General features: G+C 38.4%; 1 protein-coding gene across 16 annotated transcripts in view; it reads right to left on the bottom strand.

Moving 5' to 3' along the window:
- LOC127847053 (uncharacterized) overlaps positions 1 to 16,891 on the bottom strand; it is a 164,039-nt gene that overhangs the window by 136,386 nt on the left and 10,762 nt on the right. For 15 of the 16 annotated variants that reach the window (XR_008033798.1, XR_008033803.1, XR_008033805.1 and 12 more), the window contains 8 exons: positions 16,274 to 16,563; positions 14,475 to 14,642; positions 11,772 to 11,912; positions 9,154 to 9,288; positions 8,033 to 8,575; positions 7,519 to 7,618; positions 6,052 to 6,205; positions 2,901 to 4,588 (listed from right to left, as the gene is read on the bottom strand). Coding sequence is in view for 7 of the 16 variants with exons in the window: in XM_052378602.1 (XP_052234562.1) it covers positions 2,901 to 4,588; positions 6,052 to 6,205; positions 7,519 to 7,618; positions 8,033 to 8,575; positions 9,154 to 9,288; positions 11,772 to 11,912; positions 14,475 to 14,642; positions 16,274 to 16,563 (3,219 nt within the window). In the remaining 9 variants the exon portion in view is untranslated. Of the gene's footprint in view, positions 1 to 2,900; positions 4,589 to 6,051; positions 6,206 to 7,518; positions 7,619 to 8,032; positions 8,576 to 9,153; positions 9,289 to 11,771; positions 11,913 to 12,930; positions 13,040 to 14,474; positions 14,643 to 16,273; positions 16,564 to 16,891 lie in introns of those variants that run through there. The other variant, XM_052378605.1, reaches the window with a different exon arrangement.

The raw sequence follows: 16,891 nt of genomic DNA, 5'->3' as shown, positions 1-16,891 counted from the left end.
AACAGTTAAAATTGAACATTTCAGCATGGGTTCCCCTAGTTTTTATCCCAATCGTTTTGTTTGAATGCTTAATAATTGTATCCCGGTGTGACCCAAATTTGACAATGTAACGGTTACATGAAGCAATATTTAGCAAATAATTAAAGAAATAATGAAATGTTTAATAGCACAAAATAATAATTTTAAACTCCGCTGTATTACTTTGAAATGATTCCAAGACAATAATCATCCATTTAATTATAAAAATAGAACATAGTCGAATTTGAGTGTCGTCGAATTTGGGTTACGATAGGTTGCCCATATTTGTTTTACAAAAAGTAAAAAAAAAACATTTCTTGCTGCTGGGCTCATATGTTGGGGACAATAAAACATTTTATTTAACCAAAAAAGACCTGTCCCAGTCAGCAAAAATGGCTTATTTGATCGTATTTTCAATTACTGTTAAAATTCTTTTCCTGTTTTATGCTTTATTCAAAGGTCAATATGTTTTTAAAAGCTCACAATCAATGAATCATACCTTATTAATAAAAAAATTTGGCAAATTTGCTAGATCTATCTTGCCGATTTTTTATGCAAAACAACCTAAACAGTACACTTTAGCAACAGAAAATGCGACCAAATTCGGGGTGTTAGTTTAAAAAAAATAAAAACCCTACCTGGTTGGTCTTGATGGTTCTTATATTCTTTATGTGATAAGGGTCCTCTGCGTGGAGACGAAATGCCTTCTTCCCACAAGACTGATAATTCAGGGTTTTCTTACAAACTTCTCAAACCGCTTTTCCACAAGATTCCACTTTTCTCAACCAGTTCACTCCCCGCCGTAGACTACGGCGTAGTCTTTCTCGTGTAACCATTCCCAGCGCCACTTATTTATTGCACCTTCAAGATCTTTCACCTTATATCCAACAGGCAAGTATCTCGTTGCCATTTTTCTCAACTTAAGTCTAAACACAGCTTCCCATTCGGCATTAAATATACGCAAAAAGTACTCAAATTGATTTAAATCGGCAGCAATCTTTAATCTTTAATCAGATGTAATTGTTTATTAAAGCCGCTACGATGTACAATTTGTTTTCACATCAGTAATTTGTCTCGATGCCCGGTGTTAATGCCGACTGCGTATCAATTTTTCAGGTCAATAACACGGCGATGTATTGAAGCACAGTCTACAGCTGAAAGCGGTTAATATCTGGGACGGCATGTCAGGAAAAAAATCAATACCGATAATTCGCATTGTTCAATAATTAAGCAAAGATTAATAACACTTATCCTTTATGGATTTTCGTGATAAAAACCATAATAAAGAAAATTTTATTCTCTTTAATCTGATATATAAATTATTAAAATACACTTAATGAATAAGAAGAAACTGATTTAATAGGGTAGGAAGCATTGTGATGAAAGGAGAAAATGCTAATTTCAGCAATTTCTCCTTTTATTTCAATGATTTCCACAGTCACAAACATTTGCAGAAAGAATTAACTGTTCTGGGTTAAGGGTTTATGTAGTCTGCAGCAAAGCCATCAGAAGAGAATCGTGTCAGAGAAACCTGGCCTGTAGCCAGCAAATCCTTTACTCTAATAGCACTATTAATTGGAAAAAAGAGTACACTATAATTATTTCTAAATCTGCCATCTCAAGGAGATAATTCTGGACTTAATGGTCCGATGTTGCTCATTTTCGACAGGGCTCGAGTTTTCATTGATATGAAGACACTGTGCACGTTTGGAAAGAATTGGATGAAAAAATTGGACTTTATTGCATAAACACCATTTTCTCAATTCAAGGGGAGGTAATTCTGTACTTCATGGACCAATAATGCTCATTTTTTGTAGGGTTCGTGTCCTCATTGATATAAAGACACTGTGCAAATTTGGAAAGGATCGGACAAAAAATGTGGAAGATTTTTGAAAGTTTTCACAAAATAGGCAAAAACGAATAAACATGCAAAGTTCAACGAGCTCCTGCGGCCATGTTTTTTGACGAATCAAATTTCTTTGAACAACTTTTTCAGGGGAGCCTTCAAAGGTCATCCCTGTGAATTTTTTTGAAAATCTGATGAGCGGTTTCTGACAAGATTCGAAGATTTTTTAAGGTTTTTACCATATATGGTCATGGCGGCCATCTTGGTTATGCGATCAAATTTTTTTTAACAATTCTTTTGTCCCATGACCTAGGGATGCTCCACATGAAATTTAGTTGAAATTGGCTCAATGGTTTAGTAGAAGAAGATGTTTACAAATTGTTTACAGACAGACGGACGGACGGACGCTGAGTGATCACAATAGCTCACCCCGAGCTATCGCTCAGGTGAGCTAAAAATGTGCATTTTTATTCCCAAAAATTTCAATTAAAATACCCTATGCTCATTATCATAAAACGCTTAATATTTTGAATACAAAATAACAGTCATCCATTCAGTGATACTTTTCAATGTGTCAGTCACATGATCAACTGAAATGCTAAAATGGCAGCCAATTTGAAGTTCGCTTTGCCAGTTGTCTTGAGAAGAAAACTTTTTTCCTCTATTATGGCATTACAATCTGGCCAAAAAAAATTAGGGCCATTTCTAGTCTCCTTGGAAATAAAAACTGTGTCGGTAGGTAGGGATTTTTTTTTTGTCTTTCGGGTACTAGAATGGAAGGCTACTAAAGCTTATAATAAGAAATACATGTACATATATGCTTTGTTTGCTAGATGTTACATCTTATATGAACAAAAATGAACTAATTTAATGTTATTTTTTTTGTTTTGTTTTGGCGACCCCAATAAAAAGTTGAGGGTCTGCGCCGATTTGGGAGACACGGTGGGGCGACCAGAAACAAACCTTTTTTTTGGCCTTGGATACACATTATACATAGTTATGCATAATACATGATTAAGTACGGTAAAAAGATTACCCAGCAAAGACTGGTCCTTGTGCCGACACTGCCCTTGAAAGCTGCCCTCTGGGAAAACCACAGGCCCATTGGAACTGTAGTCAGAGTATCTCGACCCTGTGCGAGACTTTGTAATGTATCGCACACCCTTCTCATGCTGCTCAAAGCTACGAAGGCTCGGGGACTCCGTCTCGCTGCAACCACTGAAATCATAGTCGTTACCCCTTCCGATATAAGGCGTCTCCGGCAAATCAGGTTCATATACCTCAATATTGTCATTTGGCCCTTCCAAAATTTTACCCGATTCTTTGTTTGACAAGCCATTCACGGTCGATTCTCTCAAGTCTTTTTTCGGTGTCAATACATCTGCCTCGAAAAGTGGGCTCTGTCGAAAAGAATTGGTATAGTCCAGGCCACTGTTTCTAAATGAACCAGAATTGTTGAGAGTCCTGCTTTTGTTGCACCGTGAATTCAGGAACTGATGAATGCTCGACCTGTGCAGCAGAGATTCATCAACGTCTTCTATCACTCCTATGGACGCAGAGTTTTCATTATCTTCTGATGTGCACACGTTGCTATCCGACGATGTCACTATCACAGCGTAGGACTTGTTCAAGTCGTCTTGTGTTCGACTCAATTCTCCTTCATCATTTCCACTCTTGTTAAGGCAATCAACTTTAAGCAATGGAGCCAAACAATCAGTTGCCACATTGGCATCTTTTGGTGATGTCTGCATAGCAGTCGGCGAAGACACCCTCAAACCCATTTTTGGACTCGCTTTCCTCACCACCTTTGGAACGCTTGTCTCATCGTTATCTTTTAAAAGAGAAGTTTCTGTTGTAACTTTCTCAATATCTCCTTCAGTGTTGCCCATATTGTCCCCAACCTGATTCACAAACGGCTTAACCATTCCTCCATCGAACATTTTTAAATCCGACTTTTTGGCAACGCTTAAATTTAGACTTTGGATCCCATCGCCCTTCTCCCCAACTTTAGCATATGCATCTTGATTCTTTTTCTCATCTATTTCTAAATTCTCCTTGTTATCTTCATTCGCATCCAGTCTCTCAAAGCCTGCAGACGCTGAAAGCAACTCGTCCGTAGTATTGAGTCTACTGCAATGATCATCCATTAGCCTCAATTTTCCCATCTCCAACATGCAAGCGTCACCAGACTCATCCAAGAGATGGGAATTCCGACCGTTACATTGTCCTTCTATGTCTGAGAGACATGGGGACGGCACTATGTCCTGATCTCCTTTCAGTCCTTTGATTATTGGTGTAGAGCAACCCTTTACGTCTGTTCCTTTCAGAATTGGCGTTGAGCAAGCTGTTATGTCCGTTTTGTGCTTGATAGCCTTCACATTCTCAACAAACATTGTGACCACATCCATCATACCAGTGTCCTTATTGAAAGTACATACCACCGATTTTTCACCCAAGTTGGGTGTTATTTTTTCTTTCACAGTTTGCACGCACTCTTGACTTTTTCCATCCTTGCAAAATTTCTGCTGACTTTCCAATATCTCATCATTATTGTGTTTATCATTAACCAAATCTTTGTCATCTCTGTTGTCCACAGTCAGGGCATTTTCCTGCTCAGGATCCTTACTAACAGGCTGTGGCTTCACTGGGGTCAAAGTTCGCAAGTCCTGAAGCTCATATCCCTTCACTTTGCCCTCAGAGTGGTTGGCTTTATCTGAACATTGCCTGTAGTTGAAAGTTTCCTTAACATAAGTCTTAAACAAGAGCTGTCTCCATCGAAAGACATATGCCCCCGATAAACGCTTTTTCAAAACCTAAACGCAGATTTCGAAATCAAAACGCAGACCCTAAGTTCAAGGTCAAGGTCAAAGGGGTCAACCTTTTTGTGCTCATGGAAAGGCCTTGTCCATATGCACATGCATACCAAATATGAAGGTTACATCTGAAGTGGCATAGAAATTATAAGCATTTTTCGAAACCTAAACACAAAAGTGTGACGGACAGACAGACGGATAGTCCGATCACTATATGCCCTCCTTTGGGGGCATAAAAAGCGCGTGATCCTAGAAATCGGCAAGTAAAGTATTGACGAAATTTCTAAGATTTTACCTATTTACTTAGTTTTTGTTCCCACTTGACCAAGATTCAAACTGGGTCTAGATATTGTCATGATAAACATTCTGACCATGTTTAATCAAGATTATGTCATAAATGTTGATGATTCCAGAATGGTAACAATATTTTTTTCTAAGATTTCACCTAATTTTCACTTGCCCTAAACTGAACAAGTCTAAACAAGTCAAAACACTGTAAAGATAAACCAGCCGTGTCATTATCGTTTTAAACAAGCAATTTTGATATAGACCTAATCAATTTTGCAAAGACTTACAACTTATTGAATGTGCTGTTATTCAATGAACTTCTTAAATGTGTTGTTTTTATTAAAGGGGCCTTTTCACGTTTGGGTAAATTGACAAAATTGAAAAAGTTATTTCAGATTCGCAAATTTTCGTTTTAGTTATGATATTTGTGAGGAAACAGTAATACTGAACAATTACCATGCTCTAAAATAGCCATTATATGCATCTTTTGACGATTTAAAAACCTGAAAATTATAAAGCGTTGCAACGCGAAACAAATTAATAATTTGGAGAGTTCGGTTGTTGTCGTTATATTTTGTGAAACTATGAGGATATCTTATATAAAGTATAAAATACATCTAATATTGTATCAGGAAGGATAGCCGAGTGGTCGAATTCGTTTTTACTTCAGGACTCCAGGGGTCAGTGGTTGGAGCCCTGCTGAGGTTACCCTTTTTTTTTCTTTTTTTTAAATTTTATTCTTGAATGTTTACTGGAGCTTTTTAGATCCAATGTTTACATTTATCAATATAAAGCATTTAATGACAAACTTCAAAACATGCCAAAATCTGTGAAAAGGCCCCTTTAATAATACTGTTATTTAATCAATTTATTAAGCATACTGTAAAGTGCTCAGTTTTTGTTTGTATTATAACAACATGATCTTTATTGACCCAATGTACCCCAGTGTGGCGACAACTTGTTGAATTTGGCGAAAGTAACTGGCGACAATTATTTAAAGCCCAGAGGGAACCATGAAAGGTTTAAGCAGGCATGTTCCCAGATGCTTTAATACCTCAGACACAGGCTTGCATTATCAATACCTACATATTCTCGCAGCTCTCCGGATGGGCCCAGGACTTGTTGGGTGTGGAGGTGACCCCAGGGCCGTTCACATGGAAACCCTCCAGGGGTGTGGGAAAGTCCCGCCCTGACATTTTCCCATTCTGAGTCACACTGAATAGGCAGGGGCTTTCAGATTCTACACCAACAAAAAATACAATGATTTGATCTTTAAATTTAAGGTGCCAAAGGCTCATACTCAAAATAGCACTTTCAAAACTCTTCTCGTATTTATTTCACGTTCTAATCATATCATAATTACTGCATGTTGATATCATATTAATCTCGTTGCAGGTAATATTGTTACAATAATATTTTTTTTGAGTACAATTTTAATACACATTGATATTACTTTATCATGTATGTTTTTTTTTGTGTAAGCATGGTACAAATAATTGTCATATGCCTTTCATGTTCTTTTTTTAAATATAAATATTCTACTATATAAAAATATTGTTTAATCATAAAATTATAATCATTTCCATTACAAATGAATGATAGTTTGCCATAGAATAATACAGGGCTCAAAATAAATTTTAATCCACAAGTGCAAATTTTTTCACTTGCCCTGTTGGATCAGCAGCTTCTTTTTTTACTTGTCTGAACAAAAAAAAATCATGTAAAGTCCTGTTTTAGATTTATTATTATTATTATTATTATTTATTAGATTAGATGTATTAGAACACTTGTGTCCCCCTAGCAGTTGAGGGTCACAGACTTGATACTCACTGTTACAGCTTTATTAAAACCACAAACATCTCAAAGACGCCTAGTACAAGTTCTACCCAGGAAATAAACTCGAAAGAGTCTGAATAAGTTGTAAGCTTTTAATGTAATGGAGCTTTAATAAATAGGTTTTAATTAAATTCCAATAATTGAGTCACGCTTGGGAAAACAGGGCTTAACGCATGTGTGTAACTTGTCATCCAGATTAGCCTGTGCAGTCTGCCAAGGCTCATCAGGGACGACATTTACAGCCTTAACTGGTTTTTCATATAACAGACTTCCTTTAAAGGTAAAGTGTTGTCCATGATTAGCCTGTGCAAACTGCACAGGCTTATCTGCGACAACCCTTTACGTACATGCATTAAGCCCCGTTATCCTAGATCAAGACTCATTTTATAATTGAATACATGGAATATATTTGTTGGTTTCGGTAGATTATCAATTTTAATTCATGAGTGATCAGAAAAATAATATTTTCATGAGTGGCACAGCATCCATATTCCATAATCTTCTGCAAACAAACAAATTTTCTTTTAATGTAATGTTGTTTCTACCGTTTATTTAACTTTTTAATGAGTAAACTGCAGAATTTTGCTGGTTTTATGGCGCCATGACATCACTAAACAACGTCATTTCACTGTTGTGTTTCACTGTTTGAAGGAGTGTATTATCACTTTTAAATCACTAATATTTCCCTAAAAAAAAACGAAATGTATTATAGCATACCATATTTATTGCAGGCCGAGGTCTGAGCCCCACTGTCCTCACTGCCTGCATCCTCAAGCTCCAATATCTCATAGAAATCTGGGATCAATAGGCTGATATTCTGGATAAAAAAAAGCCTACTTTGTTGCAAAACAAATCGCATTCACCAACCAGAATAACATGAAAATACTAAATTGGAAACCGTGAGACTTAAACTGACTTTAAAATATCTCTGAATTTGATGTAATTCTGGAACGTCTTCTTAAATGTATTAATTGCCAAAAATGAACACTAGTCACAAGTTATAAGAAACAGAGAAATATCTTCCGGCATAACAATAGAGTGATTTTTTTCTCTCTCTCACTTTCACAGGTTTTTTTGGCCCGATTTTATAACTGACATTCTTCTATGTTCCCAATCACAAAACGCATACCTTTTTTCACAAAATTTGCTTAACTTATTTTCTTCAAATTGCACATAAATTATCAAAGAAAATATTGACCCAGTTGCACCACAGAACAGTTAAAAACTTTACCTTTCCTATAACTTCCCCACTTCTGTAGCCGAACAGCAGTAGTGACAGGTTGTCATTTATGTTGTGTACAGTGCCATCAGGCAAAAAAGTGACCAGCCCACTTATGTTGGCAAACACCCACACCACGCCTCTGTACACAATAGCTTTGCCTTTCCCCTGCATCCCAACAGCTGGAACTTCATTGGTTCCCCCCACTGACCGCCTGTCAACAACTGAACTTCCATAAGCCACACCCCATGAATGCCTGTCAACCACAGGACTTCCATAATCTCCGCCTCCTGACTTCCTGTCAACCACTTGACTTTCAGTCCCGCCCCCTGATCGCCTATCAACCGCTGGACTTTCGTTTACTCTGGCCCTGGTGAACACCATTGAACTGGCCTCACAGCTATCTGGACTTTCGTGTTGCAGTTTAGAGAAGTTTTCTGCAGGCTCCAAGCTTTCATCAATGTCATCATTGTCCTTGGCAATGTCTATAGCTATGCTCAGTGGGAAGCTTGAGCCATCCTTGGTCCGTCCTGTGGCTCGCTGCTTCCTGACTTCCTGCAAGATGATGAAGACTTCAATATGAGCCGCATTCTGACAAAACTGGGCTTACGGCATGTGCTTAAAGCGTCATCCCGATTAGTCTGTGAGGATAACTCTCTCCACTTCTACGGAAATTTTCCGTTTAAAGAAAGTATTTTCTAAATAAAAATCCAATCTCATAAAAATCAGAGAGAAAACACTCAGATGTAATTCAAAGTGGTGGTATAAGACATAGGTCAAGTGGTCACATGCACATGATTAACTGTATATCATAAATGTTCCCACTAGCAATAGTCCTCAGCATATGATTCCCAAGTTGATTGGTATGGAACATATTCTGAAACCCATTACCAATCAGATTCACACTTTGATTTGTAGTCCTCTAGAAATCAAATTCAATCAAAGAACTACCTTAATTTATTGAAGTTTTAAGGCTTCATTTCAAATACTATAATACTGCTGACTAGCAAACATCAAAAATCCTGAACTGAGTGCAAGTTACTCGAAGGCTGTTCTTGTTTTATGCTGGTTGCATAAAGCTATTTTCACATTGCTTTCGAGGGGTAGAGGGTAAAAAAAAGTTGAACTGTTACCTTAGTCAATCCCCCATCAGCAGGGGGCAACTTGAGTGCAGGTATTAGGTCATGGATGTGGGCCCCAGCCAGGTCCCGGTCGCTATCGTAACCATGGAGATAGGCCAGCTGCTCATCACAGGACATTATCATGCCCTAAAATGGTACACACATATTTTTTACATAACTAAAGAATTGACCAAGTATCATAAACATTCTCAATACATAAGCTCAACTCAGAAAACTCAGAAAATCTTCTGTCAACACCTAATTGAGCATAATTGACAAACTCATCTAAAAATAAAACAAGAGCACCGCCTTGCGGGTGCAGACCGCTCATCTATTTTCTTTTTAAAGGTGAAGGGACTCTCATTTTTAATCACAAAGGAGGGAGGAGTGGAGTGAAGAGGGGTGTATAGTGTGGGGTTGTGGACATTTATTACATTATCTTCCAAAAAAGCGAAAAAAAAAAAAAATCGGGGGGGGGGGGGGGGGGGGTTTGGGTGCGATGGTTGGACGGTATTTCAAAGGGGGGGGGGGTATAGTGTGAGGGTGTGGTGATAATTTGTGAGATGATCTTAAAAAAAAAAAAAAAAAAAAAAAAAAAAAAAATTGGAGGGGGGGGGGGGGGTGGGGTGGGGGTATAGTGTGAGGGTGTGGTGGTCATTTGTGAGATGATCTTAAAAAAAAAATTAAAAAAAATAGGGGGGGGGAGGGGGGGGGAGGGGGGGGGGAGGGCACGGGGGATGGTTTGGGTGAAGTCTATTGTGGTATGTCAGGTAAGAGTAGTTTCATCAAAGTATCAATCAAATCTAATCATAAATAAAGAAGTTATGGCAATTTTAGCAAAATTTAATAATTTGACCTTGAGAGTCAAGGTCATTCAAAGGTCAAAGTAAAATTCAAGTTGCCAGGTACAGTAACCTCATGATAGCATGTAAGTATTTGAAGTTTGAAAGCAATAGCCTTGATACTTCGAGTGGATCGAAACACAAAATTTAACCATATATTAAAAGTTACTAAGTCAAAAAAGGGCCATAATTCCGTAACAATGACAACCAGAGTTATGCAACTTGTCCTTTTACTGTACCCTTATGATAGTTTGTGAGTGTTTCAAGTATGAAAGCAATATCTATGATACTTTAGGGGTAAAGTGGACCAAAACATAAATCTTAACCAAATTTTCAATTTTCTAAGTATAAAGGGCCCATAATTCCGTCCAAATGCCAGTCAGAGTTACATAACTTTGCCTGCACCGTCCCCTTATGATAGTTCATAAATCTTGCAAGTATGAAAGCAATAGCTTTGATACTGTAGGAATAAAGTGGACCTAAACACAAAACTTAATCAAATTTTCAATTTTCTAAGTATAAAAAGGGCACATAATTCTGTCAAAATGCCAGTCAGAGTTACATTACTTTGCCTGCACAGTCCCCTTATGATAGTTAGTAAGTGTTGCAAGTATGAAAGCAATAGCTTTGATGCTTAAGGAATAAAATGGACCTAAACACAAAACTTAACCAAAATTGTCAATTTTCTAAGTATAAAAAGGGCACATAATTCTGTCAAAATGCATGCCAGAGTTATCTAACTTTGCCTGCCCAGTCCCCTCATGATAGTAAGTAAGTGTACCAAGTTTGAATGCAATAGCATTGATACTTACTGAGAAAAGTGGAACTAAACGCAAAACTTAACCAAAATTTTCAATTTTTTAAGTATAAAAAGGGCACATAATTCTGTCAAAATGCACGCCAGAGTTATCTAACTTTGCCTGCCCAGTCCCCTCATGATAGTAAGTAAGTGTACCAAGTTTGAATGCAATAGCATTGATACTTTCTGAGAAAAGTGGACCTAAACGCAAAACTTAACCGGACGCCGACACCAACGCCAACGCCAACGCCGACGCCAAGGTGATGACAATAGCTCATAATTTTTTTTCAAAAAATAGATGAGCTAAAAATAAATGAGTTAAATATTGACTTAAGTATTTTTGGTGATACTGAGCCACAATCTCTGAGATATCAACTCATCTGGGCCAACGCACTCTTGGGGGGTGTGGGGCAGGGTCCCTTCAAAAGGGGAAATTGGAGACAAAATTATTCGGCAAAGGAATTTGACAATATTTTTAATTCACAAAACTACTAATATCTATTTATATTAAATAGATGTTCTCATTTGAAATAAACAAAGGAAATGTTTTATAGTACTTGAATAATATTCTGAAATTAAGTCTTTTTTATTCAGATTTGTTATGGGGGAAAAATAAATTGCTTTTGGATGGGGGAATAGGGCCAAAGTTCTGTCCCCAAAATTGTAGAAAATAACTATTTTTATCACATTACAAAAAGTCATTTATAATAACAACTGTTAAAACAGAGAAAGCATGACATCGTCAATAAGAGTCAGTCTGCTTTGAACCAACATAATATAAGTTTATTTAACAAACCTTAAATATAAGACTCCAAGACTTATTAAATATGAATGCACAGTGATACATTATATAATTCTTAATGATATTAAATTTACATGTCCCAAAGTTTGTTCGAATTTCATAGGAGTATTGAAATTAATTTTAATTTAAAATACAGGTACAAAAATCTACTAAAAACACAAACGAGATATCCAGTTTATTCCACTACCTCGGCAGAAAAATGCACTGTCGCTATGGTGCGTTCCACTGGTTCCATGGCAACCAGACAGCGGGGCTCTGGACTGACCTCCAACCTTTTGACCCAGATGGACACTGGAAGAACCAGTCCGTTCTTGTCGACTGACTCCACCTGAACATGAATATTCAACTCTTTCTTACAAGATTAAGGTTTTTAAGGCTTTTAAGGTACTAATGATCAGTAAATACCATAAAACCTGAAAAGACGGCAAGTTGCTTAAAGGCAAAAGTGCTCACGACTTTCCCACTGATAATGACCACATCACCCGTGGGTTCCAACAATAAGGCAACCTTCACTCACCACTTTCCCACTGATGTTGACCACATCACCCGTGGGTTCCAACAATAAGGCAACCTTCACTCACCACTTTCCCACTGATATTGACCAAATTACCCGTGGGTTCAAACAATAAGGCAACCTTCACTCACCACTTTCCCACTGATATTGACCACATTGCCCGTGGGTTCCAACAATAAGGCAAATTCACTGACCACTTTCCCACTGATATTGACCACATCGCCCGTGGGTTCCAACAATAAGGCAACCTTCACTCACCACTTTCCCACTGATATTGACCACATCACCCATGGGTTACAACAATAAGACAACATTCACTCACCACTTTCCCACTAATGTTGACCACATTGCTTGTGAGTTTCAACAAAAAGGCAACCTTATTCACCACTTTCCCACTGACATTGACCACATCGCCCGTGTGTTCCAACAATAAGGCAAATTCACTCACCACTTTCCTACTGATGTTGACCACATCGCCTGTGGGTTCCAACAATCAGGCAACCTTCACTCACCACTTTCCCACTGATGTTGACCAGATGGCCCGTGGGTTCCAACAATAAGGCAACCTTCACACACCACTTTCCCACTGATGTTGACCACATCACCCGTGAGTTCCAACAATCAGGCAACCTTCACTCATCACTTTCCCACTGATGTTGACCACATGGCCCGTGGGTTCCAACAATAAGGCAACTTTCACTTACCAATTTCCCACTGATATTGACCACATCGCCCGTGGGTTCCAACAATAAGACGACCTTCACTCACCATTTTCCCACTGATAATGACCACATCGCCCGTGGGTTCCAACAATAAGGCAACCATCACTCACCACTTTCCCACTGATTTTGACCACATCGCCTGTGGGTTCCAACAATAAGCAGTGCTCCAGCTAGGCCTAAATCGAAGGGCGCCGCGCCCTGCCCTCCCGAACCTTCGCCCTGCCCTCCCGAACCTCCGCCCTGCCCTCCCCCCCTGCCAAAAAAAAAAAAAAAAAAAAAAAATTTTTTTTTTTTTTTTTACATTTGATAATTCATTGTAATTACTTTAATCCTCATTGTAGACATTATATTTTAATGGTTTAATAATAATGGGAATAATATATTCTAACAATTATAAATAACATATAAATTAACATGCAACAGAAAGCATTCCAGAAACAGCGCTCTCGAACGTGCCCTTTTCACAAAATACTGCGCGTCGAAAGTGCCCTTTTGACAAAATACTTCGCGTCGAAAGTGCCCTTTTGACAAAAAAGCCCCCCTGCCCTTTTCCTAGCTGGAGCACTGATAAGGCAACCTTCACTCACCACTTTCCCACTGTTATTCACCAAATCACCCGTGCGTTCCAACAATAAGGCAACCTTCACTCACCACTTTCCCACTGATAATGACCAAATCACCCGTGGATTCCAACAATAAGGCAAGCTTCACTGACCACTTTCTCACTGATATTGACCAATAAGACAACCTTCACTCACCACTTTCCCACTGATATTGAGCACATCGCCCGTGGGTTCCAACAATAAGGCAACCTTCACTCACCACTTTCCCACTGATATTGACCACATTGCCCGTGGGTTCTAACAATAAGGCAACCTTCACTCACCACTTTCCCGCTGATGTTGACCACATCGCCCGTGGGTTCCAACAATAAGGCAACCTTCACTCACCACTTTCCCACTGATGTTGACCACATCGCCCATGGGTTCCAACAATAAGGCAACCTTCACTCACCACTTTCCCACTGATGTTGACCACATTGCCCATGGGTTCCAACAATTAGGCAAGCTTCACTCACCACTTTCCAACTGATATTGACCACATCGCCCGTGGGTTCCAACAATAAGGCAACCCTGACTCACCACTTTCCCACTGATGTTGACCAAATCGCCCGTGGGTTCCAACAATAAGGCAACCCTGACTCACCACTTTCCCACTGATGTTGACCACATAGCCCGTGGGTTCCAACAATAAGGCAACCTTGACTCACCACTTTCCCACAGATGTTGACCACATCGCCCGTGGGTTCCAACAATAAGGCAACCTTGACTCACCACTTTCCCACTGATGTTGACCACATCGCCCGTGGGTTCCAACAATAAGGCAACCTTGACTCACCACTTTCCCACAGATGTTGACCACATCGCCCGTGGGTTCCAACAATAAGGCAACCTTGACTCACCACTTTCCCACTGATGTTGACCACATCGCCCGTGGGTTCCAACAATAAGGCAACCTTGACTCACCACTTTCCCACAGATGTTGACCACATCGCCCGTGGGTTCCAACAATAAGGCAACCTTGACTCACCACTTTCCCACTGATGTTGACCACATCGCCCGTGGGTTCCAACAATAAGGCAACCTTGACTCACCACTTTCCCACAGATGTTGACCACATCGCCTGTGGGTTCCAGGTGTGACTCCATGATGGTGCTCTGGTCTCTGGGCTTCAGTCTCACCAGGTCTTTCAATTTCATCCCTATCAGCTCTGACTCCTCATAGGCAAACAACTCGCAGGCCATCTCATTGGCTATCAGAATCTGAAAAACAAGAGCACCGCATAACAGGTGCCACCCTCGGCTACGGGTGCAGTTTTGAATAAATGAAAGCTTGCCAGAATTTTATTTTTTTTTAAGTCACAGTGACCTTGACCTTTGACCAAGTGACCCAAAAATGGATGTGGCATGTAGAACTCATCAAGGTGCAGCTACATATGAAGTTTCAAATTTGTACGTTGAAGCACTTTGATTTTAGAGCCAGTGTTCAAAACCTTGACAAAATGTTAAGGTTTTAGCACGACGCGGATGACACGACATGACACGAAGAGCTGGCTATGACAATACCTCGGGTTTTCTCCGAAAACAGCCGAGCTAATAATCAGGGATTTCAATAGATTTCGAAAACTAAGTCAAAATTCGAGTCAAACAACCCCAGTCTTGAAAATTTCAGTGGTCAGATTAAATGTTCAGTGGTCGGAATAAATAAGCACAGAGTTATTTTGTGTTTGCATACTAGTGTAATTATCTGTTAATGTTTCTAAGTATACAATTTAGTTAAATTTAAAAAAAAACTAGAAGTCAAATGTCCTTGTGCTAGAAAATTTTAGGAGTTGGTTGAAAAGTGCAGAAGTCAAATAATTAAGCACAAAATTACTTAGTTTTTTCATACTAGTTTGATTATTTGTAAATGTTTCCAAGTATACATTTTAGTAAAATTTAACTTTGCAATTAAACACATTTTGTATTATATAGACATATAATTGATTTATCTCAGGGTTTTTTCTGCCTATTTTGGGAAAAGGAGTCTGACCAAATTGGGAATTATTTATCGACAAAATTGTCCATTTTGGGAATGTTTGCTTCGATGAAACGGCTCATTTTGGGAAAACATTGTGAATTTATCAAGTTTAAATAAGTCAGAGGTTTAACAAATAAATTAGTTTTTATTTGTTATTTTGATCTTAAATGCAGATAAGCTTCAGATGAGTAAGTTTGCTTTGTGTGAATGTGCTGTGAAATGGGGAGCACAGCAGGTTCATGGTGCTGAATCCTCGCTCAACCACAGCATTGCTTGTTGATATGATATACATCAGCTGGACAAGTTGGAACATAAATTATCTAATAATCATAAGTCATAAGACACTTCTTTCCAAAAAAAAAAATAATAATAATAATTTTTTTTTTTGGAAATTGGGAATTTTTGTTAAAATTTCGGTTTGGGATCAGGTCCGTTGGCATTGGGAATGCCTCCGTTTTCTGGAGGCGCAGACAGTGCTGAATAACCCCTGTATCTTTCCTGTAACATTTGCATCAAAATGACGCAAGGCTGATAATTTAATCATCAAAAGTAAGCCAATTTCGAAATGATTGCATCAAAAAGCAGGGTTCTACTTCAATTGAAATTCCAGAAAATTCCAGATAGCATCTGTTAATGAAACCATTAAATTAACAATATATAACTTTGTGCATTAATCAGACGCAATTTATTGTGATGATGTCATAATCTAAAAAAAAATAGAAGAATTACTCACCAAAACTTCAACATTTGCCAAACACACTCTCATGCAAATTTTATCAAAGACACAGGCATTTGGCTTACTGAATTTGTTCAATAATCAGCATTTCAGCTAATTGAATTATAAATACATTTCTGTAAGCCAACATGTTCTTACTTCAGAAGTCTTTGCATCTATTGTACAGAGAGCTTTGTTAGGGTTCCTCACGGATGTTGGGCAATTGGCAGCCCCTTCTCCGCACATCTTTCCATAGAACGACCAGCTTAATTCATTGCTGTTGTTGTAGGAACGCTCACTTCTGGATGCATTTAAACTGTTGTCTCTGGAGGCATTAAGACTATCAATTTTTGAGGAATCATGGCTGCGTACATGTGTTGGTCCGAGATGATCCTGAGTGTTTCCTAACTTTGGTAAACCAGTATAACTGATGTCATTCAGTTCCGCACCTGTAAAATATCTTGCCATTTACTGCTTTGCAGTTTCATTATCAGGGGTTTTTTGGCCCGATTTTATAGCCGAAATTCGGCTATGTTCCCAATCCCAAAAAGTATACTTTTTTCCCAAAATATGGCAAAAAATTCCCAATTGCCAAAAAAAAAAAAAAAGAAAGAAGTCTTATGCGTATTTTATCTCAATTTTAATTCAATTACATCTAACAAAGTATTATATGATTTTTTTCTTTTAATTTGAATGATTATAAAGAGTTATATCAAATTTAGTATTTCCCTAATCAGTGGACTTTTCGTGTGGAAAAAAAGGCTAATGAATTTATTT

The sequence above is a fragment of the Dreissena polymorpha genome, chromosome 10 (assembly GCF_020536995.1).
Source record: "Dreissena polymorpha isolate Duluth1 chromosome 10, UMN_Dpol_1.0, whole genome shotgun sequence".
NCBI classification, from domain to species: domain Eukaryota; kingdom Metazoa; phylum Mollusca; class Bivalvia; order Myida; family Dreissenidae; genus Dreissena; species Dreissena polymorpha.
The sequence above is the reverse complement of the archived record's forward strand: the minus strand, read 5'-3'. Positions and strand labels throughout refer to the sequence as shown.